This window comes from Seriola aureovittata, chromosome 2, assembly GCF_021018895.1.
Source record: "Seriola aureovittata isolate HTS-2021-v1 ecotype China chromosome 2, ASM2101889v1, whole genome shotgun sequence".
NCBI classification, from domain to species: domain Eukaryota; kingdom Metazoa; phylum Chordata; class Actinopteri; order Carangiformes; family Carangidae; genus Seriola; species Seriola aureovittata.
Genome location: NC_079365.1, coordinates 25,099,389 through 25,120,867, shown reverse-complemented (window position 1 = coordinate 25,120,867; position 21,479 = coordinate 25,099,389). Strand labels below are relative to the sequence as shown.

General features: G+C 36.9%; 3 protein-coding genes and 1 long non-coding RNA gene across 8 annotated transcripts; 1 reads left to right on the top strand and 3 right to left on the bottom strand.

The window, feature by feature from the left end:
- LOC130176101 (uncharacterized) lies at window positions 1-1,023 on the bottom strand. Its single transcript, XR_008828835.1, has 3 exons — window positions 510-1,023; window positions 240-392; window positions 1-152 (listed from the first exon to the last, which is right to left on the bottom strand). It is a non-coding gene; the product is annotated as an uncharacterized LOC130176101 (long non-coding RNA).
- A 1,340-nt stretch (window positions 1,024-2,363) lies between these two features.
- LOC130175387 (synaptonemal complex protein 1-like) lies at window positions 2,364-10,402 on the top strand. 4 transcript variants are annotated; one of them, XM_056385861.1, is made up of 34 exons: window positions 2,364-2,451; window positions 3,300-3,363; window positions 3,706-3,787; window positions 3,888-3,931; window positions 4,046-4,210; window positions 4,354-4,421; window positions 4,567-4,640; window positions 4,757-4,815; window positions 4,924-4,990; window positions 5,160-5,233; window positions 5,330-5,438; window positions 5,696-5,790; window positions 5,874-6,058; window positions 6,159-6,226; window positions 6,306-6,367; window positions 6,477-6,593; window positions 6,717-6,821; window positions 6,948-7,051; window positions 7,126-7,243; window positions 7,367-7,437; window positions 7,520-7,601; window positions 7,704-7,766; window positions 7,948-8,010; window positions 8,120-8,236; window positions 8,322-8,432; window positions 8,520-8,612; window positions 8,718-8,792; window positions 8,914-9,000; window positions 9,087-9,233; window positions 9,463-9,516; window positions 9,654-9,722; window positions 9,812-9,919; window positions 10,064-10,129; window positions 10,255-10,402. In XM_056385861.1, exons 2-34 carry the CDS (start codon window positions 3,301-3,303, stop codon window positions 10,390-10,392), a joined length of 3,003 nt encoding a protein of 1,000 aa, XP_056241836.1. In that variant the 5' UTR covers window positions 2,364-2,451; window position 3,300; the 3' UTR covers window positions 10,393-10,402. The 4 variants fall into 4 exon arrangements, with proteins under 4 accessions (XP_056241836.1, XP_056241822.1, XP_056241828.1 ...); XM_056385847.1 differs by having other exon boundaries at window positions 3,300-3,429; XM_056385853.1 differs by lacking the exon at window positions 2,364-2,451 and adding an exon at window positions 2,484-2,664 and having other exon boundaries at window positions 3,300-3,429.
- A 21-nt stretch (window positions 10,403-10,423) lies between these two features.
- si:ch211-105j21.9 (sialomucin core protein 24-like) lies at window positions 10,424-12,611 on the bottom strand. 2 transcript variants are annotated; one of them, XM_056385883.1, is made up of 4 exons: window positions 12,461-12,611; window positions 11,549-12,039; window positions 11,279-11,431; window positions 10,424-11,191 (listed from the first exon to the last, which is right to left on the bottom strand). In XM_056385883.1, exons 2-4 carry the CDS (start codon window positions 12,021-12,023, stop codon window positions 11,064-11,066), a joined length of 756 nt encoding a protein of 251 aa, XP_056241858.1. In that variant the 5' UTR covers window positions 12,024-12,039; window positions 12,461-12,611; the 3' UTR covers window positions 10,424-11,063. The 2 variants fall into 2 exon arrangements, with proteins under 2 accessions (XP_056241858.1, XP_056241867.1); XM_056385892.1 differs by having other exon boundaries at window positions 11,549-12,034.
- A 319-nt stretch (window positions 12,612-12,930) lies between these two features.
- On the bottom strand, window positions 12,931-20,161 carry slc5a8l (solute carrier family 5 member 8, like). The gene is made up of 15 exons (XM_056400478.1): window positions 19,671-20,161; window positions 19,219-19,284; window positions 18,912-18,963; window positions 18,537-18,604; window positions 18,082-18,236; window positions 17,632-17,772; window positions 17,414-17,543; window positions 17,214-17,302; window positions 16,743-16,855; window positions 15,821-15,888; window positions 15,625-15,711; window positions 15,315-15,508; window positions 14,023-14,132; window positions 13,815-13,900; window positions 12,931-13,708 (listed from the first exon to the last, which is right to left on the bottom strand). The coding sequence occupies exons 1-15, from the start codon at window positions 20,022-20,024 to the stop codon at window positions 13,595-13,597; spliced, it is 1,827 nt and encodes a 608-aa protein (XP_056256453.1). The 5' UTR covers window positions 20,025-20,161; the 3' UTR covers window positions 12,931-13,594.
- Window positions 20,162-21,479: the final 1,318 nt, after the last annotated feature.

Below are 21,479 nucleotides of genomic sequence, written 5' to 3'. Positions count from 1 at the left end.
CAAACTGTAGTTAACTGTCTCTCCTCAGTGAAGGAATTCAAGGCGAAATTGAGATTGGTCTTCTGGGGCTGTAGGTACATTATCGTAGATCGGATGGCCATCATAAAGTCCTCCAGAAATTATGAGGGTATCATCATCTGCCACGAATGCATCTGTTGAAAATTAGATAGGTATTTTTAACTGCTAATAATTAGCAAAATAGATTGTATTGATTGTATGATGAATGGGTGGCTCCTTACCTGTGTCATCAGTGTTGTTAAGAGGCTGATGCAAGTATTGGATTTTCTGTTTGCATCTATGAAACATAAATATAACCAATGCCACACCAAACACTCCTAGTGCAACACTCTAGACAATGGTCATGTTCTTTTCTGAAATGTCCAGTCCAAAACCTAGTAGCACAGCAAAAAGGCAGGGAAAGTAATTGACAGAAGTTCAACGAAAACATGAAATGAGCAATTAAATTATTAATAAATTCTGCGAATTAGAACATGTAGCCTGATACTTACCTTGTGTGATTCTGTCCACTGAATCTGAAGTTGTATTGATAGTGTTAGATGAATTTGCAGTTGTAATTACTGAAGTATCCGGTGTACTTATGTAACCTGCTGTGGACTGGATTACTGGCATTGTCACAGCTGTAAATGAGAAAGTGTGAGTGCCAGGTGTGGTAGTTGTCAGTAAATTACTATTTGTTAGAGGATTCAAGATGGTTGTTGACTGATAAGTCTGCGGGTGACTTGTGGTTTCATTGAATGTTTCATTGTCCCAGGTTGTGCTGGTAAATGAAGTTGTGTCCTCACTTATGTTTGAGATAACAGTTGCATGTACAGTGGTGTTAGATGATGTAACAAGTGTAGTTGTGTGATTCAAGTTTAAGCCAGGGGTGGTTGGCGTGATAGTCAAATTCATTTTTTCTGCGTGTGCCTCAGCAAAAGAAACAGCCAGGAGGCAGCAAGCCACGGTAGCAAAGATGGTATCCATGGCACTAAGTCCTGTACTGGAAAACAAAACATCGGCTGAAAAACACTTTAAACTTCACATATCAAAAATATATCTTTCTATTAACTTAGCAATATTCAGTTTAAAAACAGAGTCTAAGTTTGTTCTATATGTAAGTTTCTGACGGTGTTATGCAGTGAAAAAAATGCCTTAAACATGGTGCCTTGTGTAATTAGGTCTTATGCAATACATTTGCAAATTACACTGACATATTTTAAGCAGGAAATGACTGCACACACTAAATGTGACTTTGTACACATGAGGTTAATACATGGAAGTTTTTAATTATAAATTAAATTTTTTGCAAGTTCAAGTTTAGGTTTATTATTCTTAATACAAAATCAAAGTAATTATGAATTTGTTTATTATAATTATAATGTTTAAACCTTATAATTCATATTAGGATAAATACATATAACAGTAAAAGGGTTGTTTATGCAAATCAAATGCACTACATCAATGTAGCAGCTAAACAATTGTGGCTTGTCATTTATGTGTTTATAAAATAATAATAAAAAAAAATAAAAGTTAAAATGTCCCCATGAGGAACGGTGTATTGATAAAGCAGCAGCATTATAGTTTGGTGGCTTTTCCAACATCTTTGCTCATCACATCGAACTCTGTGAGTGTGAAGTGGTTGGCTCCAATGTGAAACTCTGGTGCAGTCTTTTCAGTGACATCTGATACCTACAGTGGGTTAAGAACATTAATTAGCATATTAATAATGAGTACTACTGGAACAGTATATCCTTACTTTATGACCAGTTACCTGACAAAAGAGTCAACATCTTACCTTTGAGTTACTAAAGCAGCTGAAGCAGAACAGGTCACTCTTCCTCACAAACAGATCGGAGTTCAGCTTCTTTTGTTTGCATCCACCTAAAAAAACAAAACAAATTCATATTATATCACAGTTTTATAGTAGGTTATAATATCAAACATTTACACAACAGCAGCACTGTTGTGTCTCTGCAGTGGAAGTAGAGGTTATATGTCTCACCTGTGACGATGCTCACCAACAGTCCAGAAACGACTGTGGTCACTGTGCCCAACAGAGAGAAGTAGAGATAGGACAGGGAGTACCAGGAGTCTGCCAAAGGTGGTCTGACACTGATACACAAAGAAAATCATTTTAATAATCAAGGTCTACAGTCTATGTGCCACATTAGATCGCATATAGTTGCTATTCTTGGAGTAAAAACTACAATATTTGGCTAACTAAAGTATAAAGTGAAATGGACCCAGTAAATAGAAGTAGGCTACCTGTCCAGTTACGATAATTGATGCAGCGTTACTTGTGACGTAGTACAAATTTGAAATAAACCATTAACAACTTGCAGAACCGGAGAATTGTTGCTCGTGTCGTCCCCAGGTTAAAAACCGTCAACAGTTAACGTTTCAACCAGTCGTACAAAATATTTCATAATTAAACTTTCCAGCAATAGGCAGGTAAGACTCGGCTGTTGTTTGCCAAAAGAACGCCGTGACAATTTTTAAGCTTAATGTTTTATGTCTTGTTGCGTTTTTGTTAGTTTGGTCGGGATTAGCTAAATGTAGCTAACTAGCTAGACAAGTAAGCTATCATCAAGTGACACCGGTTAACTGCTAGATAAACGGAAGCCCTAGCAAGCTAATTAATCTAGCCAACGGCTAAGGTATTAGGTAAGATTATTTCCGTTTGTTTTATTTTACTCTTAGATCATATACTCCACTATATTTCATAACGAAATATTATACTTTTTACTTACTGAACTGATGTAGTGATTTTAGGAATTAAAATTTTACATTTAAACGTATGATAAGCATACAAAACATAGTTTAATGAGGTTAAACAGACGGCTCTCAATCTTTATGACTTTAAAACAGTATCTATTGGAGGCCTATTGTCAATGTTTAAATGTATCCACAGAGATATATCCACTCTAAACTTCACACGTGGCTTCACTAAAATAACCCGTCATTATCTGTCGATTTAATTTTAGAGAAGCCCCTCACATTTGAGATTTGCTTATACATTGATGCATCAGTATTTACAATCTAATAAACTCAAATATAATAAAAACACACAAACTACTTTTACTGTGGAGAGAGTATAATTTATTGAATATTCTGTACTTATGTACTTAAGTGGGACTTTGAATGACAAGGTTTCCTTGTAATGGAGGACTTTTACATTTTTGTACTCTACTACTACTACTACTTTTTCCTATGTGAAGAATTATTTGTGTACTTCTTCCACCACTGTTGTACTTAACATAAGATAATAACAGCTGTATCTAACTATCTGGTCATTTCAGGATGGAGAGAAACCAAGGTTTTAACTTCAAGCTGTTGGTGCCCCCCAGGTTGAATAACGGACAGGTATGTGCTGTTGTACCTCAGGAAATTGTTGAGAGTTGTGGTGACTTCATGAATACATTTCAGCAGGTAAGTTAAATTAGCCAATAGTTAACCAACAGTAATATATTAATGAACTAAAGCCAAAACACTTTAATGCTAGCTCAGCACTGACACAGTCGTTCAGCACAATAATTAGTCAACTTTTTATCAGCAATGAAAGTTTTATACATACAGTTTGTGCACTTGTGGGCATTGTTTTCCATGTTGTAAGCTGAAAGCATTAATGAATGGAGGCAGCTGTTGTCTAACAGGCAGTAATCATTAATGCCAGTGAGACTAAGTTTAATTGCTGTTTTCCCCTAGGGTTACAGTAGGTGTTTTGACAAAGGACACATGCCTTTCCCAAATACAAGCCTGGTCACACCAACTAAACCGATCAGACAAGGTATTTTCTATTATGCAATACTGGCTACATACTTTCAACACAAAGAACTGGCATTTATCATACATGTTATTATAAATTCATAATTGTCTCTCCTCCAAAGACTTTCCCAATATGAAAGTTGTGCCACCAATGGAAAAAGACGAGGTAATATTTTCATTGTACACAAATGTGAAGCATGAATAGAATATACTTGGCCTTTGCAATGTGTTTATTCTAAAGTACCTCAGTTTACTTCCCATCATTGTGACTATTCCCTAGAAAAATTGCAATCCTGGACAGCTTTGTTCCAAGCTCTTTGAGGAAGTTGAGAAAATGAAGTGTTGGAAGGTCAATGTTGACTCTGACACTGTGCAAAAGGAGAGAAGACTCCAAGAAAACAAAAGGACAATAGAAACTCAGCGCAAAGCCATTCAAGAGTTACAGGTGTGTAACTCGGTGCCAAGTTTTCTTTGTCTTTTTCTCTCCCTCTCTAACCACATACAAAGATTATCGATAATCAAGAAACAGCATACTCTAACCCTCTTTGATATTTAGTGTTATCTGTCATGTGTGTTCTGTTTTTACAGTTTGGAAATGAAAATCTCAGCATAAAGCTGGAGGAACAGATAAGTGAAAATGAGGATTTGAGGAACAAGTAAGGTTTTTTTTAAAAAATGCTCTGAGACACAATGAGCATGCTCTGTAAAAGCCAGATGAATGTGACAATCTGATTTTTAAATATAAATGTTTTGTTTACTTCAAATGTTTTGTTTGTACAAAATTGCAAATTTTAAATGCAGAAACAACGCAACCAGGAACTTGTGTAATATACTGAAAGACACTTTTCAGCGGTCAGCTAAGAATATGCAGCTGTGTAAGTAAAAAGTGCTTTAAATTCTTCTGCCCATATATGTGTCAGCCGTATTGTTAAGGTGCTGAGAATATTGACACATTGCTACATATTTTATAATTAAATTCTACATTTTGTAGTTGAATCTGAAAGAGAGGAAACACATCACCTGGTTATGGAAAATAGTGAGAGCATTCAGGTAAAACACTTCTAAATTTGTCAACAATTTTTTATAAATAATTTTTTGGACAGGAGCGAGTAAAAGGTTAGGACATGAGGTTTGATGCAATTTAACTTTTTTCTGTAGAAACTGATTGCAGCATTCGAAAGCCTTCGTATTCTAGCAGAAGCTGATCAACAAGAGATGCAGAAAGGTATTTTTTTCTCTTTATGTTTATTAGGCTATTCAATACAGTAATCCTTCAGAAATAACATGAAGGACAAAATCTACCCTCTAATGATATAGGATGAATTAATGATAGATCGACAAGCAAGATAAAATGTCCACCAGCAAGACAATTTATGATTTTGATCTTTTTCCAGTGAAAGAGGGCTTGCTGCAATTTGAAGAGCTAAAAAAGAAATATTGTCAAGAATATGCCATGAAGGAGGAAGAGGTTAGTTCAGAATAGAGAGACCAGTTTATGTGGGAACTTGTAACATGTAACCACAGGTTTTGAGACAAAACATAAGGACTGATGCTGTATTCACAGGTGGCTGGGCTTCAGATAAAGCTTAAGAATACGGAAAGTGAACTAGAGAAAGTCCTGCTTGACCTCCATGAAACCCAAAAGCATTGCAAACAACTCCAAGACACAACAAGTAAGATAACATTAGCTTTCTAAATTCTGAACTATCTGTTATAACATTTCTTAATTCTTTTTTGTGCAGTCTTAGACCTCCTGGGGTAACTGCATTTGACAGAAAAATATATATAACCTTGTAATTATTCATTTTTTTATCCAATGTTCAGTTCAAGTCACGTACAATGAACTTGAATTTGAACAATACTTCAATGGTTTTATTCGTGATTTTTTGAGGATACCAAAGATTACATCATATATTTACTATCTTTACAGATCAACAAAATGAACTTCTCAAAAGCTCAAAAGCTGAACAGGAATCCCTTCTTCAAAAACTGCACACTGCTGAGCAGAGCTGTGAAGAAACTCAGGTGAGTGTGTTAAGATTGTTGTCAGTCTCAGGGCTCTGTTGTGTTCTATCTGCTTTGACTGAGACATTATTGCTCCCTTAAAGAAAAATCGTGAAGCTATTGCTGCAGCCCTTGAACAAAGTAAAGAAGAATATGCACAGATCATCCAAAGCAAAGACGTAAGCTTGCAGGAGCTCAGCAGAGTTAAAAATCAACAAGCAGAGAAGCTGGAGCAGATTCAGACAACCATTAAAGAGCTACAGGATTCATTAGCCCTAGAGATACAGAGGTATTATTAACTCCTGAAAATTCACAGTATTTTCCAGACCAAGTGCAATTTTTCCTCCTATCATTAAATTTTTCATTCATTCTTTGCACTAATTTTCCAGGGCCAAAGAACTGGAGGATAAACTAATGGCAAAAAACAACGAACTTGAAAGGAGAAACACGCTTTTACGTATGTCTAACTGTCTGAAATATGTATATATTTTTATTTGATGCTCTGTCCAGCCAAAAGAAAATGTTTTGCTCAACAGGAGAGACCATGGACCAGAGTGTAAAGAAAGATGGGCAGATCAAAATCCTTGGAGATGAACTGGTAAAGTGTGTTTTAAAGTTGAGGAAGAGTGTCTTTGCTTTTTAAGCGTTTATTTTAATCTAAACTCCACATTCGTTGTAATCTTATCTCTATGTGGTTGTGTTCCAAGGACATAAAATTAAAATCCATTGAGTCCATGAAGGGTAAGATTGATGTAACTGAAGTCAGAGTGGAGGAACTCACAACAAAGCTTTCAAAGACAACCGAAGAGGTCAAACTATTTAAGGTGATATAAACAGATGCTTCGTCTCAGAAAAAAGGATGTTTATTTGATAGTCTAATCCAGATTCCTTAAATAATATATATATATATATATATATATCAATATATGCCCTTTTTATTGATGCAGAATGAAGCAGAGATGGCCTTTGCTCAAAATGATCTACTGAAGAAGGCTTGTGAAGCTGCTGAAAAGGCAAAAGAAGATTTAAAGGAGAAGTCAACTGAGACAGAGGTTTTTGACATGATTTCCGTTTTCTTGCTCCACTCATTATCTCTTACCCACTGTGGAAATCGTTTTTGGGAAATTATTTTTATAATGAAAAAAATTCAGTGATATGTTGTGTTTTTATGCTCTCAGATCAAAGTGCAGGAGCTAGAGGCAGAGTTGTTTACTGAAATAAAGAAAAATAAAGAACACACCTTTCAGATGGAGCAACTGAGGAATGACATTACACTGCATAAGTGAGTTTTTAGCCATTCCACAATATTGGATCATTGAATGAAATGTCTAATGTTTAATTTATGTCATTATAAAGAGTAAAGTATGAAGAGCTATTATCCAACTTTAATGAGCTTCAGTCTGAGAAGATGGCCATTCAACAGCAGTTTGAGAGTGAATCCTCTAATGTGAAAGCTGTTGAGGAGAATATGAAGGTCTGAATTACCAAATGTGACTTTCATGACACCATTTTCATGTGTGCAGTAGTTGTGTTTTATTTAGTCATTACTTACTGTACATACAGTATGTGGCAAGTTCTTACTGTTTTGACTGATCAGGTGAGCGAGGAGAAGGCTGTGAAGCTCACAAGAGAAATTCAAAGACTCAAAGAAGAAAACCAATGTTTACGGTGAGTTTGCAGGTTAGAGACCTACACATTTTTGACATTGTGTAGTTTTTGAGATTTAGATTTGTATATTTTCATTAAATAGAGAGGAAGCAAACTCCATTAAAACCAAAATCCAGGAGAAAATCCAAGAAACTGAGACTCGGCACAAGAAAATGGAAGAAAACGTAAGAATGCCAACAAAATCGATTATCAATGGACACACAATGCTTCTTAATGATGCCTGTTGTGAAAGTAGTAAATGCTTTCTTTGTGCTTTTTCTGTATAGTATGAAAATCTGCATGAGAAAATTACAGAAAAAGAAAAACAGATCAAAGCTGTTGAAACAAAGGTAATTTAAAAAAAAATAAATAAAAATGCTGTTATTATTGATGACCATTTTCTGGAACTAACAAGAAATATTTTGTTTTTCATCTGTGCAATCTCAGGGAAAAAATTGAAACTGTAGATATACAATACTTGAGATGGATTTGTTATTTATTTAGCTAAACAGTTCACTTGTATATTTTCAGAATAAAATGCTGAAGAAACAAATAACAAAGGAGATTGCAAAATCCAGTCAACTTGAAAATGTGGTATAGTGTGTTTTTTTTTTAATCTTTTATCTATTTGTAATATCAATATGAAACATTTAAACCAATAAGTAATACTCTTTTTAATGTAGATGCTTGTTTTTGTCTTTAGATCAGCAGTCTTCATGATGAGTCCCAGAACCTTGAAAAACTGAATGAGGAAATCCATCAGAAATTGCTTAAGGATGTTGAGTACAAATCCACCTTTGCAGCAGAACTTGAGAATGAGGTTGCTACTTGAGGTTACCAAAGTTATTTGGCATATTTTTAGCACCCAGAATAAAAATTAAGAATTAAATCATCTTGTCTTACAGGTACAAAAGATCAAATTAGCAGCAGCAGAGGCCATCAAGAACAAAGAAGATGCAGAACGCAAGTGTCAACACAAGATAGCAGATATGGTTGCACTGATGGAGAAACACAAGGTAAGGTCATTTAAAGTATTCTGTCCAAAAATGGTCTTGTACAGTATGAGTGTCAGTCCAGGAAGGACCTTGACTTGTCTTTACTAGAGCCAGTATGACCGGATCGTTGAAGAAAAGGATGCAGAGCTTGATGAGAACAAGAACAAAGAGAAGGAGGCTGTGTCCCAGAGGAAATCACTGGTATGAGGCAAAAAATTATAAATGAAGATTTATCACTATCTATTAACAATTAGATAATGAATCAGTTACATCCTAATATGTCTGAAATCAAATTCTTAAAATCAGGAGTTGGATCTTTCAAAACATAAGACTGAAAATGAGCAGTTGAAGAAACAGCTGAAGACTGAAACAACAAAGAAGGTATGCCCCAGTTAGAATCCATTATAGTTTTATTTTTGGCTTTTTACTGAAACAGGATGTGCTTTAACTTTTGAGAGACAGTTCTTTTTTCCTTTTGAGAAACACTTTTCATTGCTATTAGGAAAACCTGCAGAAGGAGCTAACTGATTTGAAGAAAGAAATGTCATCAATGAAAATCACTCAGGTGTCAGAAGCAGAGAACAAGCAGGTACAAAGTCAGTACATCTGCAAATATGCTACCACTGATGATGTTGTTTGTCATCATTTAACCAAGAAGTAATCTTCAAATTCTAGTCACCTGCCTCAAACTATAAACAAGGACGATGTTCAGAGACTCCAAAAGACAGTGCTTCAAAGAGACGCATATTTGACTTCTCCAAGACCAGGAAAACTCCCTCCTACTGCAAAGATAATGGAAGTGCTGCAGTTATGAAGAATGCTGTGAGTTTAATCTACTCATATGTTTTTAGATAGGCAAAATACATTGTCTCATTTCAGCTTTATACTAAATTGTTGAGATGAGTAGGAAAATAACTCAAGCTGTCATAACTAATTTTCGATTCTTCGGTAATTATTACTGGAATTTTAATTGGCATTTTCAGGCTCAGGAAAGTTTAAGTAAAAATACTGTGTATCACACATTCAGACCATCATGTGTTTTATGTTCCAGGAATCTGACACTGAATCCCTCAGAAAGTCATGTGGAACAACACCAAAGAACAAGGTAGATGACAGTTTAATCTGTTCTTAAAGTAAATATAGCTATGATAATTGAGACAACTATAATCTTTTGCTTAATCTGTGTCTCTGTTTACTGTAGCATTCATTCTAAGTAAAACTGACCCTGACTTTGTATCATAGGATGCTCACACTGAAGACCTGAAAACCCCGAGTATGACAAACAGGGTTGGCGGAACATCAAAGATCAAAGTAATATACAGTTTCATTCTGACATTTTCCAAAATGAATAAAAATATCAATGGCTTTTGCGGACATTTACTCTTTGAATTCACTTGCAGTCCTACAGGATAAGGACACCACCTTCCACTGAAAAAGCAGCACGCTGGGGGAAGAGCGCCATTGAGTTTGACCCCAGGTCTGACAGCTCTGATCAAAATGATCTATTGGTGAGAAGTTTTTTTATTGGTTCAGAGTTTATTTGTCAGAAGTATACAGTATCATACCAGCCTGTTGATTTTATGAATTTAATGTGATTTTTGTGCAAGATTGACAGAAGAGCTGATTTGGCTTTCTATTTGTCTTCCTGACAGACCTTTGAAAATGCACCCACGCTCAATTTTTCTGCTCCACACTGTAAACTCAACACCATCAAAAAGGTAACACACTTCCATAGTGGTGTAATGCCATTTAGATATTTTCTAAATCTTTATGCATTTTATGCACAGACAAAGATGAAATAAGCCTGATAGTTTTTATTTATACTACATCAACTTATTTTCAGATCCAGAGCCCTGTCACTAAATCACCAGGGAGCTTGTTGAAGCTAGCTGCAATGAAAAGGATGAGAGATGCTTGTTGGACCGCAGTGACAGGCGGTGACAAGAAAAAGAAGAAAAACAATGAGAAGATCTTTGCATAAGTAGTGCTGTTACAGGTCAGATAAACCGTATTAGCAATATTACACAGGTTTAGGGTTTAGGAGTTCATACTCAAGTAAACTCGATATCTTAACATACATAGATGGTTTTGTTAGGGATTAAATATAATAATAATAGTAACAGGCAAATATATTTCTTTGCATGCAGAGAAAATATTGTTATGGATCAGTTAAACAGTATTGTTTGTGACATGCAGATTTAGGTGTTCATGTTCTAGCTTTTAAGCAAGTTTGCTTGAGATTTGGAGATAGATTTTGAGTGAAGTTACCCTCCATGTTAAGTACTTTGCATTAAATTCTATTCTATGAAATAATTTATCTTAACTGATATACACATTAAATCTCTATTTTGAACAAGTTCATATTGTTGGTGTTGGGAAAGAGTAGTTGTTATGTATTACTCTCTTAGTATATATATATATATTTATCTGTCCTAGTGTTGACAGTGAAATCAGTAAAAGTAATGTTCAAATCGATCAGTTTTGCTCCTTTTTGAATGTTCTTCCCATCATCATTTTCTCTTCCTCTCAGCCATTAGCCTCTCATAAAAAGCTTAAATTTCAATGTGAAATTTCAGTCTTGAAATTGTATGAATTGGTGGATGAGGAAAAATATCCGTGTCCACATCTCAAACTGTAGTTAACTGTCTCTCCTCAGTGAAGGAATTCAAGGCGAAATTGAGATTGGTCTTCTGGGGCTGTAGGTACATTATCGTAGATCGGATGGCCATCATAAAGTCCTCCAGAAATTATGAGGGTATCATCATCTGCCACGAATGCATCTGTTGAAAATTAGATAGGTATTTTTAACTGCTAATAATTAGCAAAATAGATTGTATTGATTGTATGATGAATGGGTGGCTCCTTACCTGTGTCATCAGTGTTGTTAAGAGGCTGATGCAAGTATTGGATTTTCTGTTTGCATCTATGAAACATAAATATAACCAATGCCACACCGAACACTCCTAGTGCAACACTGAAGACAATGGTCATGTTCTTTTCTGAAATGTCCAGTCCAAAACCTAGTAGCACAGCAAAAAGGCAGGGAAAGTAATTGACAGAAGTTCAACGAAAATGTGAAATGAGCAATTAAATTATTAATAAATTCTGCGAATTAGAACATGTAGCCTGATACTTACCTTGTGTGATTCTGTCCACTGAATCTGAAGTTGTATTGACAGTGTTAGATGAATTTGCAGTTGTAATTACTGAAGTATCCGGTGTACTTATGTAACCTGCTGTGGACTGGATTACTGGCATTGTCACAGCTGTAAATGAGGAAGTGTGAGTGCCAGGTGTGGTAGTTGTCAGTAAACTACTATTTGTTAGAGGATTCAAGATGGTTGTTGACTGATAAGTCTGCGGGTGACTTGTGGTTTCATTGAATGTTTCATTGTCCCAGGTTGTGCTGGTAAATGAAGTTGTGTCCTCACTTATGTTTGAGATAACAGTTGCATGTACAGTGGTGTTAGATGATGTAACAAGTGTAGTTGTGTGATTCAAGTTTAAGCCAGGGGTGGTTGGCGTGATAGTCAAATTCATTTTTTCTGCGTGTGCCTCAGCAAAAGAAACAGCCAGGAGGCAGCAAGCCACGGTAGCAAAGATGGTATCCATGGCACTAAGTCCTGTACTGGAAAACAAAACATCGGCTGAAAAACACTTTAAAAATATCTCTTTCTATTAACTTAGCAATATTCAGTTTAAAAACAGAGTCTGAGCTTTCTCTATACGTAAGTTCCTGACTGTGTTATGCAGTGAAAAAAATGCCTTAAACATGGTGCCTTGTGTAAGTACGTCTTATGCAATACATTTGCAAATTACACTGACATACTTTAAGCAGGAAATGACTGCACACACTAAATGTGACTTTGTACACATGAGGTTAATACATAATAGCCTAAAACTCTCTGATCTTTTGTTGTTACATCAACGGAAACATTTCTAATCTCCCCGTAATGCTAAAGCTTCATAAGTCCAAACTTGGATTTGAAAGTAAACAACGTTCACTGTATTTACTGCTGTAGACTGATTTAAAAACAAATCAGGCTCACCTTGTTTTGTCGATATGACTGAAAACAGTAACTTAGTTCACTTCCCTGGCAGTGAGTTTGCCTCCATGTCAAGGCTGACTCTCCACTTCCTACAAACTTGGAATGGCCACAGCGTTGATTTGTTGGCATTGTGGCAGGTAAAAGGGGGCAGGTCAGTGCTTTGTAAACTTCCTCTATTGTATGTTGCCAAGGATACAAAGGGCACGGTTATTACCTAGATCAAAGCTCAACCTCTTTCTCTCTGTCTGTCTCTCCCTCTCGCTCAGTTCAAATAAATCTTACAGCCTGGAGTAGAACAGAAACCACTGCAAAGCAATAACTATACAGTAAATGTTTTTCCTTAATGTTCTGTATTTTCTTTCACGTATATATGAAGGTCATGCATGCACTGAAGTTCTCTGAAATTAGATTTCAGTCAACACAGTTGAACTTTGTAAAAAAAAAAAATTTATTAACAAGTAGAATTTTTTACTAATTTTTACAGGGAATCTATAAAGAGTGAACAGTTTCCTTATAAAAAATAAGGCAATAAAAAATAGTCATAAAGAAATGGACAACAATATTGCCCGTGCTTTTCTATGTCAGCATGAAATGAAGAAGGACAGTGTTCAGGTGGAATATAGAGCTAGCAGCCACTATCAGGGAGGACAATTGAACAAAGGGCAATAAAAGTAAAACGATTCTGCCACATCACTGCTGAACAGGAAATGGGAGCAGAACAATCTGTGTGGGCCAAAAGATGTGGTGACCTTGTGCTACTTCAAGTGTTCTTTTCCCTATTGTTCTGATGAAGATTACAACAGCTGAAATGTTAAAACGTTTCAGAACATTTTCCTACTATTGTTCTTTTTTTCTGCTGCTCTTCAATATTTTAACAACATAAATAGGGAAGTTTTTAAATATAAATTAAATTTTTTGCAAGTTTAGGTTTATTATTCTTAATACAAAATCAAAGTAATTATGTATTGATCTAACATGTTTAAACCTTATAATTCATATTAGGATAAATACATATAACAGTAAATGTAGCAGCTAAACAATTGTGGCTTGTCATTTATGTGTTTATAAAATAATTAAAAAAAATAAAAGTTGAAATGTCCCCATGAGGAACGGTGTATTGATAAAGCAGCAGCATTACAGTTTGGTGGCTTTTCCAACGTCTTTGCTCATCACATCGAACTCTGTGAGTGTGAAGTGGTTGGCTCCAATGTGAAACTCTGGTGCAGTCTTTTCAGTCACATCTGATACCTATAGTGGGTTAAGAACATTAAGTAGCATATTAATAATGAGTACTACTGGTACAGTATATCCTTACTTTATGACCAGTTACCTGACGAAAGAGTCAACATCTTACCTTTGAGTTACTAAAGCAGCTGAAGCAGAACAGGTCACTCTTCCTCACAAACAGATCGGAGTTCAGCTTCTTTTGTTTGCATCCACCTAAAAAAACAAAACAAATTCATATTCCCATCACAGTTTTATAGTAGGTTATAATATCAAACATTTACACAACAGCAGCACTGTTGTGTCTCTGCAGTGGAAGTAGAGGTTATATGTCTCACCTGTGACGATGCTCACCAACAGTCCAGAAACGACTGTGGTCACTGTGCCCAACAGAGAGAAGTAGAGATAGGACAGGGAGTACCAGGAGTCTGCCAAAGGTGGTCTGACACTGATACACAAAGAAAATCATTTTAATAATCAAGGTCTACAGTCTATGTGCCACATTAGATCGCATATAGTTGCCATTCTTAACAACGTATTAAGTCTTATAGCTACATAAGGCCTTCATGGGGTGATTTAAGCACTTGGGTGGTTGTGAGGTATTGGAGCCCATTAAATGTTGGCACAGATCTGGTTTAACGAGAGATCCAGTATTATATCAGTACTTACATCAGTAATTCAGTCAACATGGGACTAATATAATTACACAATAACAACAGAGGTGGCAACATAGCAATGAGACAATTTGTACTGCTGTAGAGCTGCTGACATAATCATTTCACATAACAGGTAATAAAACCATAAAGCTGTCTTGTACAAGTTAAAGACAATAAATAAATAAAGCTATACTTGACCTTGGCGCCCTGGCAGCCTTATGTGCTTTATTGAGTGCCGCTCTATTTTTCCTTGATTAATTATTTGGTCCATAAAATGTCATAAAATATTCTAAGTTGTCATCTCTTTGTCCAGCTAACAGTACAATAACCAAAGAAATTCACTATTATGATATGAAATATAGAAAAGCTGCAAATCCTCAGATCTGACAAAGTGGAAACAGAGAATGTTTTTATTAAATTACCTAATTAATAGTTGCTGATGAGTTTTCTGTCAGTCCACTAATCACTTAATCAACTATTAGCTGAACCTCAGGTATATTTAACAATTCTTGTAAGTATACAGCGTGTGTGTTTGGATCTTCTCTTGGTATACTTGTATTATCACTCTGTCACTGTGCATATTGCATGGATTTCAGAGTTTATTCTGAAATGCATTTAAAGCCTAGACAAAAGTACATTTCTGAAATGTAGTCAAGAAAAGCAATGGGTGCAGCATATTTGCTTAATCAAATTTCTGGACCTTGACATAGCATAGTAGCACCTGCTTTTGACACACATCGGAGCATTGCCCCTGAAGAGGCTCGAGCCGATAAAAGCTGTGAGACCAAAATGTTGAATGATGATTTTAAGGTCGGTTGTTAAGCCTCAGATTGGTTTTGTCCTCAAGTAGTGGTTTTATCAAACTTGCTTCTCAGCACAAATTTTAGCAACCACCAGAATTCAATATTGACTGTGAACATATCATGTGCTTGAGTATCATCAGATGGACATTTCTTTTATGCAACATGACTCACTCAGGCTGGGAGGTCAGAGTCACTGGACTGGTCCAGGGAGCTGTCGTTGTATAGTTCTGGCTCGTTGTGGTATTGCAGCCTATAGTACTAAGAAGGAGAGGATTTGTCATCTCATCTGTTGGTGGGTAAATCTGGCCTCCAATCCCCACCCACAGAGTCAACACTAGACCGATGATCATGCCCAGTAGTCCTCCCTGCAAAGTAAATACGACCACAGTCAAATATTTCATGAATGTGTCACATTTGTTCTGTTGTGTTGTCAGAGGTCGCTGATGTTCTAGTAAATGTTCCAGTAATAGAAAATACTCACTATTGAGTTTGTTGTGCGGAAAAGCATACCTAACAAATAAAGACCAAGGAGAGGCCCGCTGATCATGCCAAATATAGACAGAGCTGCCTGAAAACAGAAAATTGTCAGAAGGCTTGTAGTTCTTAATATTGAGCTCAGCGTGGTGCTGTAGAGCAGTAAATAGCTGCACGAGTCTGTTAGTGCATGTGAGGGTTACCTGCAGAATGCTTCCCATCAATGAAGCAACGCCAGCCATCCCAATACACAGAGCACCAAAGAACACACCTGGGAGATATTAAAATCATCATTATGAAACTCAAAGAAAAGACCTAATCACAACTTCCAAATGTGGAAGGCAGACAAGCTCATTTTTTATGCACAAGTTTTACAAAAAGTTACATCTGGGTCATACAGATTTAAATTCTCATCAAACTTTTGTCAAAAACTGGAGAGTAGTGCTTTGTTTTTTGAGACAAGCAAGTCTTAAAAAGCCTAGAAAACAGTAACCCATTTAAAAGCCATACATTTTATTTTCTGTTGTCTGTCATAGGCAGTAATGTTAGTTTTTCTTTTTCTTTTTTTCTTTTTGAATCCAATTGTAGGTTGTCAGTAGACGTTACTTACTTATAAACTAAAAGCGGAATTGATGTGACAATTTATTAATTTTCTTTGGGGGCGTTTCAGTGCAAAAAAGTTGAATTATTATTTTCCCTGCAGCAGCATTGAGAAAATGAGATACTAGAGTCATGTCCTGGGATGACCTTCCCAAAAGAAGTTGATAGAACATGTTCCTGCCTGCGCATGTTTCTCCAGTAAATCTACCTGTCTGTTTGTCTGCCTGTCATGTGTAATTATCTGCCAAGAATAACAAGATAAGATAGTGGTTATCTTGTTGTACACTGGTATAAAGTGAGTCATACTGTATGGTGATTACTGTGGTATTCATACAAAAGAAGACACTATAAACTCATACTATATTATGAAGTGCTCGAGTATTTTCACTCAAATTTCTAGAAATGTCTTTAAAAAGTATTTTTCTGAACCATTTCTCCTGTAAATTACAAAAACTCACTCTTTTCCCTCCACTTTTCATTATACATGATCTTCTTTTTTTTCTTTTTTTTTTTTACACAACTTACTCAGGCCCATGTTCATCCAGGTCATTTGTTTCTGTGTGAGGTTTTTGCACACAGGGAGAATAAAGTCTTCCACAGTGACAGCAACCAGGGCGTTAATGCTGGAAGACACCGTGCTGAAAAATAAGCAAGCAAACAGCAACCTTTTAGTCTCTGAAGAGAACAGCAAGGCGGATGCATTAAAATGATGGTTTATAGATGGATTAGTCACAGGTGGCATGCAGATGGTGGCTTCTTGCATGATGTGTACATGAAATGAGTGGAAATGTAACTTTAACAGTAACTTGTTATGAAGTAGTCAACAGAGCAGTGATGTGGATTCAGGAAACAACTTGAACCAGGTTTGCGTTTATTACTTCCATACTGCTGTACCTTATCTACTACAGTGTTTCCTTATCAAGATCGCACTCCTGACTCTGATAAAACAATAATTAATGTAAAATAATACATTTTTACTTGTTTTACAAGCCTCACCTAAGGGTGCCACTGTATGCAGCTGCCACAAACAAGCCAGGGACTCCGGGGTAGACTGCCAGAATATCCATCACAAGGTAAGGCAGCAGCTGGTTTAAAATATAAACCATTTTACTGTTAACTGTAATGCTTTGTTCGATGACAAACAGCATGATGGCCGTGTGTTGGTGAGTAAATAGACAAATAGCAGCTGCAGTTACCTGGTCAGGTGTGCTTATATCAGCGTTTGTAAGTGGGTCACAGCTCTTGTAAATGGAGTACATAGTGAGGCCAGAAAACATAGCCAGACTCACAGTTACCCATAAGCCAACCATGTTCACATACAAAGACCTGAGAGATAAGAGAAGACTTGTCAGTGCATGAACCTTTTCCTCGCAGTCAGTGGTATACTGTTGCACCGCTTTGCAGGAACGCTCACATCTTGGCATGTCCCAAGGTTTTGCAGGAGATGTAGCGCTGCACCTGGGACTGGTTGATGGAGTAGATAGACACCCACATCACACTACCACCGATTATAATGGTCCAGAAAGTATGTCGCTTCAGAGGATCTGGGTCAAAACTGTGAACAAAGACCAACAACATGAAAGAGCACTGAAAGTAATGTTTGGGGACATGACAATTATAATGTGGGATGTCACTTTTAAGGCAATAAGAGGTCTTTCGATCATTGATATTCAGGTTCCTTGTTTACAGAACGACAATATAGAGTCACAGGAAATTATATGAGGGTTGGTCTAGTTTGTTTCCCTGCAAAATTAGAAGACACTAATTCAATTGTTCTAATTCAAGAAGCCCAACCCATCTGGTATTGTAATCAGTTTAAAGCAAAACTCACAAAAACAAACATTTAATCTGCTTGTGTACTTACTCAAACGCCTTTAGTCGGCCTCCTTGTTGAGCATCTTCCCAAATCTTCGTCAGGCCTCCCTGCAGTACAGCTCCTCTTGCTATAACAGCTGCAAAACCTGCCAGCATGATCACCATCTGAAGCACATCTGTCCAGATTACTGCTTTCAGCCCCCCCTGAAACAAAATCCATGTTAAGGATAGCGTTTCATGTACTTATTTCCAATTTAGTTCTAGTTGAGGCTTAGAGTTTTGTTAAAATGTTTACAACTATATATTATTGTGCAGAAAATAATGTTGGTTTTATCAACCACAAACTCAAATAGGTAGATGATGAACAGGTAGCCTGTTTTTGGTCTGCCACATTAAAACGGAAGTCCATTTCAGTATACATTATACACTTCTTGTAGACTGTTTGGTACACAGATCAATAATTCAATACGATACATAATACTTTCTGAAATGAACAGTACTAACCAAAGTGCAGTAGAGGATGCACACCGCTCCGGTAGCCACCAGCACGCCCCACAGATTAAGTCCAGTGACTGAGTAGTGAGGAAATGAAAGCTCCATCATGATTCATATATTATAATTATGTGTGGATTCATCATTTGTAACTAGATGCTTAACTTGGGGTTTTACTTCATTTATAATAAGAATACAAATGGGGTCACAACAAGAGGGCAAAAAAACTGCAGTATGTAGTATATGAACTCTATTGTCTAGACAACATAGGTAATTGTGAGATTAGATAGAACACTGTTATCACCAAGTTACAGTTCAGTGAGACCAAACCCTAAACCAAACACTCGTCGACACTTGTTTTATCAGCTTTTGTGAGCTTCGGCTTACTTTGATTTAGTGCGAGAGCTGGAGCGTAGATGACCAGGCCGGTGTACAGGGCCTGAGAAAAGATGCCACCATTAGTTGATTAGATAGAAGCACAAATAGCATGTGATTCATATTCATGGTTTCTTGGAATTGGAATCAGTTTTACATAAAGTCAAAAACAAAAAAGGCAGGTGCTGTTTACTATGCTAGATCTACGCAGACATTTTGTTCCATTTGTCACTGTTTTTTAGTTTTGTTTTTAATTATCTAATTACAAAAACGAACTGAATATTTCTCATATGTTTCAATAAATGCATTTTTTAGTTACCGTCTGCACGATGTACATTGATGTCCCAATTATCCGAATGGGCCGGCTGAAGCGCATCTCCAGGTACTAGAAATAAAAGGGAAACTTGCACCGTCAAACATCAGTAAAGTTATGGATTGGATTGTTCATACATACAGGCTTTGTATACTCATCCATATTCATAAATATTAAAGGTTTTTCTTTCTTTGTTCTTTATTACAAACCTCCACTCATCTTTTGGGGGATATACCTCTATAGTAGCAGTACGGCCACATGAGTTATTGATTTACAGACATGTTACCAACTAGAGTGGATGAATCAGTAGCCACATTAACCTTTAAAAGCCTTGTGTTTCTGCCGCCTACCAATGAAGAATGTTTGCTTTATTGATCTTTAAATTTTATGTTATTTCCTGCTTCACCTCTCCACCAGCCATTGTACCATGTGATATAATTTAGATGTCTGTGCCTCACCTCATAGGCGCTGGTGATCCCCAGTCGGTAGAAAAGAGGGACAAAGATCTCAGCAGTGACAGCAGACATGATGGCATAGGAGAAGCCGAAGAGCCAGAAGGCAGCTCCAAACCGGTAGGCCTCAGCGGGAGTGCCAATGACTGTGATGCCAGACATGAAGCTGGCGGTGAGCGACATGGCAACCGGCACAGCTGTCATTTGCCGTCCGCCCAACAAGAACTCATCGCTGCTGGTCTCCTTACGGCCTCGAATGGCCTGGAAGAGACCAATACCAGCTGCCCCCACAATAGTTCCAGCGAACACCACATAGTCCCACACAGAGAAAGTGGCCACTGGACCACCTGTACCAACCATGGTTAGTTCAACAGCAGGAGCTTCCTTGTACACTCTTCTTTGAGTTGTAGTAAAGTCTATTATGCACTCCTGGTAATGTTTAATGTTCTTCCCTCTAAATTATCCTGCAGTTGTTCTCAGGTCCAGTACACACACCAATACCAAAAGCAAAAATACACTCTAAAACAGCAAAAAAAAAAAATAAAGCTGTTCAGCACTTTTCAGTCAGTCAACTGTCAGACATATTCATATTTAAATCAGCTGCATTCATGTTAAGAGGTTCTCTTCAAACCTTCAACTCAGGGTTTTAGTCGTCTGTCGTTCCCTGTTCGGTTTCCCTTCTCTGCCAGTCTCTCGATAGAGTCTCTTCTACTGATATTTCTGGTCTGGTCCACTCTGAGTGTTCGGCAGACCATAAAGATTTCTTCACTTTAGTTAATAATCCCTCAAGGACACTTGATCCTGTAGTCAGCCATAATTTCAGTGATAGTAAAAGGTAAGGATCCCGTGATGTGTATGAGGCCGCGTTGTTCAGATGGCAAACAAGGGACTCTCTGTTGTCGAGATGTATGCGTTCCTTTTGAAATGAAGTGACAGAGTGATACATCCAGGAGGTCTCCTTATATAGTTCCAGGTTACTCAGTAGGACTTTCAGGGGGCAGGGCTGGTTAAATCTTTAAGGTTGGGCCACTTTCCTATTATCTCATCACTTTTTATGTTATTACCACTGCTTACTTAGCACATCTTTAACTTTGATTATCAGCCCGGTGATGCATAGAGAAGCATGTCATTTCAAACTTAGGAACACGAAGACATCACAGGGAAAATGTGACAACTACAGTAAATAAATAGTATGGATGACAAAGATGGGTGTAAAGCTGCTGCCACGGACCTTTGTCAGTACGACAGATATGAAGTGTGATTACTTATAATATTAGTAATCAAACAAACACCGGTTTTACGGTTGATTGATGGGAGTATCAGATCCAGTGAAGTCTTAGAAAGTTAATGTGAAATGGCACAAACCGTTAATGTTTGTAAGGGTCAGCAGGGGACAGAGGAAGAGCAGCTAAGATGGACCCTGAACTGTTTATGTTCTCATTGTATTGTAAGAATTTTGTGAACATTATTCCGAGTCACTGATACACTAGAGAAAGGCAACACATGCCAGACAATAAGCTATGTGCACTGTAAAAGATAACTTTTAGATGAGGATTTAAATTCAGTGAGAGGAACTGTGTACTGTGGTGCTGATTCTTTCCAGTGTGTTTTCTAATATAGGGTCCGTGTTTGTAGGAATCTTAGTAAATTATAAATAAAGGTCTGATTAAAACAAACACAACCGGAAAATTAAAAACAGTCCCATACCTCACTATTGTGACTTAATGTGTGGGAGAGACTTTGGCTGACTCAGCAGTCACTAAACTGAATTATAGATAAGAAAGTTCCTGGGTACTGGCAGTCACTTGTCAGTAG

Coding starts and splice junctions, on each gene's coding strand:
- LOC130175387 (XM_056385847.1), top strand. CDS start 3,301: ATGGAGAGAAACCAAGGTTTTAACTTCAAGCTGTTGGTGCCCCCCAGG. Junction 6,594..6,716: donor AAGAGGTCAAACTATTTAAG/GTGATATAAACA, acceptor TTATTGATGCAG/AATGAAGCAGAGATGGCCTT. Junction 6,822..6,947: donor AGAAGTCAACTGAGACAGAG/GTTTTTGACATG, acceptor TTATGCTCTCAG/ATCAAAGTGCAGGAGCTAGA.
- si:ch211-105j21.9 (XM_056385883.1), bottom strand. CDS start 12,023: ATGGATACCATCTTTGCTACCGTGGCTTGCTGCCTCCTGGCTGTTTCT. Junction 11,432..11,548: donor AGTGGACAGAATCACACAAG/GTAAGTATCAGG, acceptor CTGTGCTACTAG/GTTTTGGACTGGACATTTCA. Junction 11,192..11,278: donor TAACAACACTGATGACACAG/GTAAGGAGCCAC, acceptor AATTTTCAACAG/ATGCATTCGTGGCAGATGAT.
- slc5a8l (XM_056400478.1), bottom strand. CDS start 20,024: ATGGTTGGTACAGGTGGTCCAGTGGCCACTTTCTCTGTGTGGGACTAT. Junction 13,901..14,022: donor GTTGGTGAGCATCGTCACAG/GTGAGACATATA, acceptor TTGTTTTTTTAG/GTGGATGCAAACAAAAGAAG. Junction 13,709..13,814: donor GCTGCTTTAGTAACTCAAAG/GTAAGATGTTGA, acceptor AACCCACTATAG/GTATCAGATGTGACTGAAAA.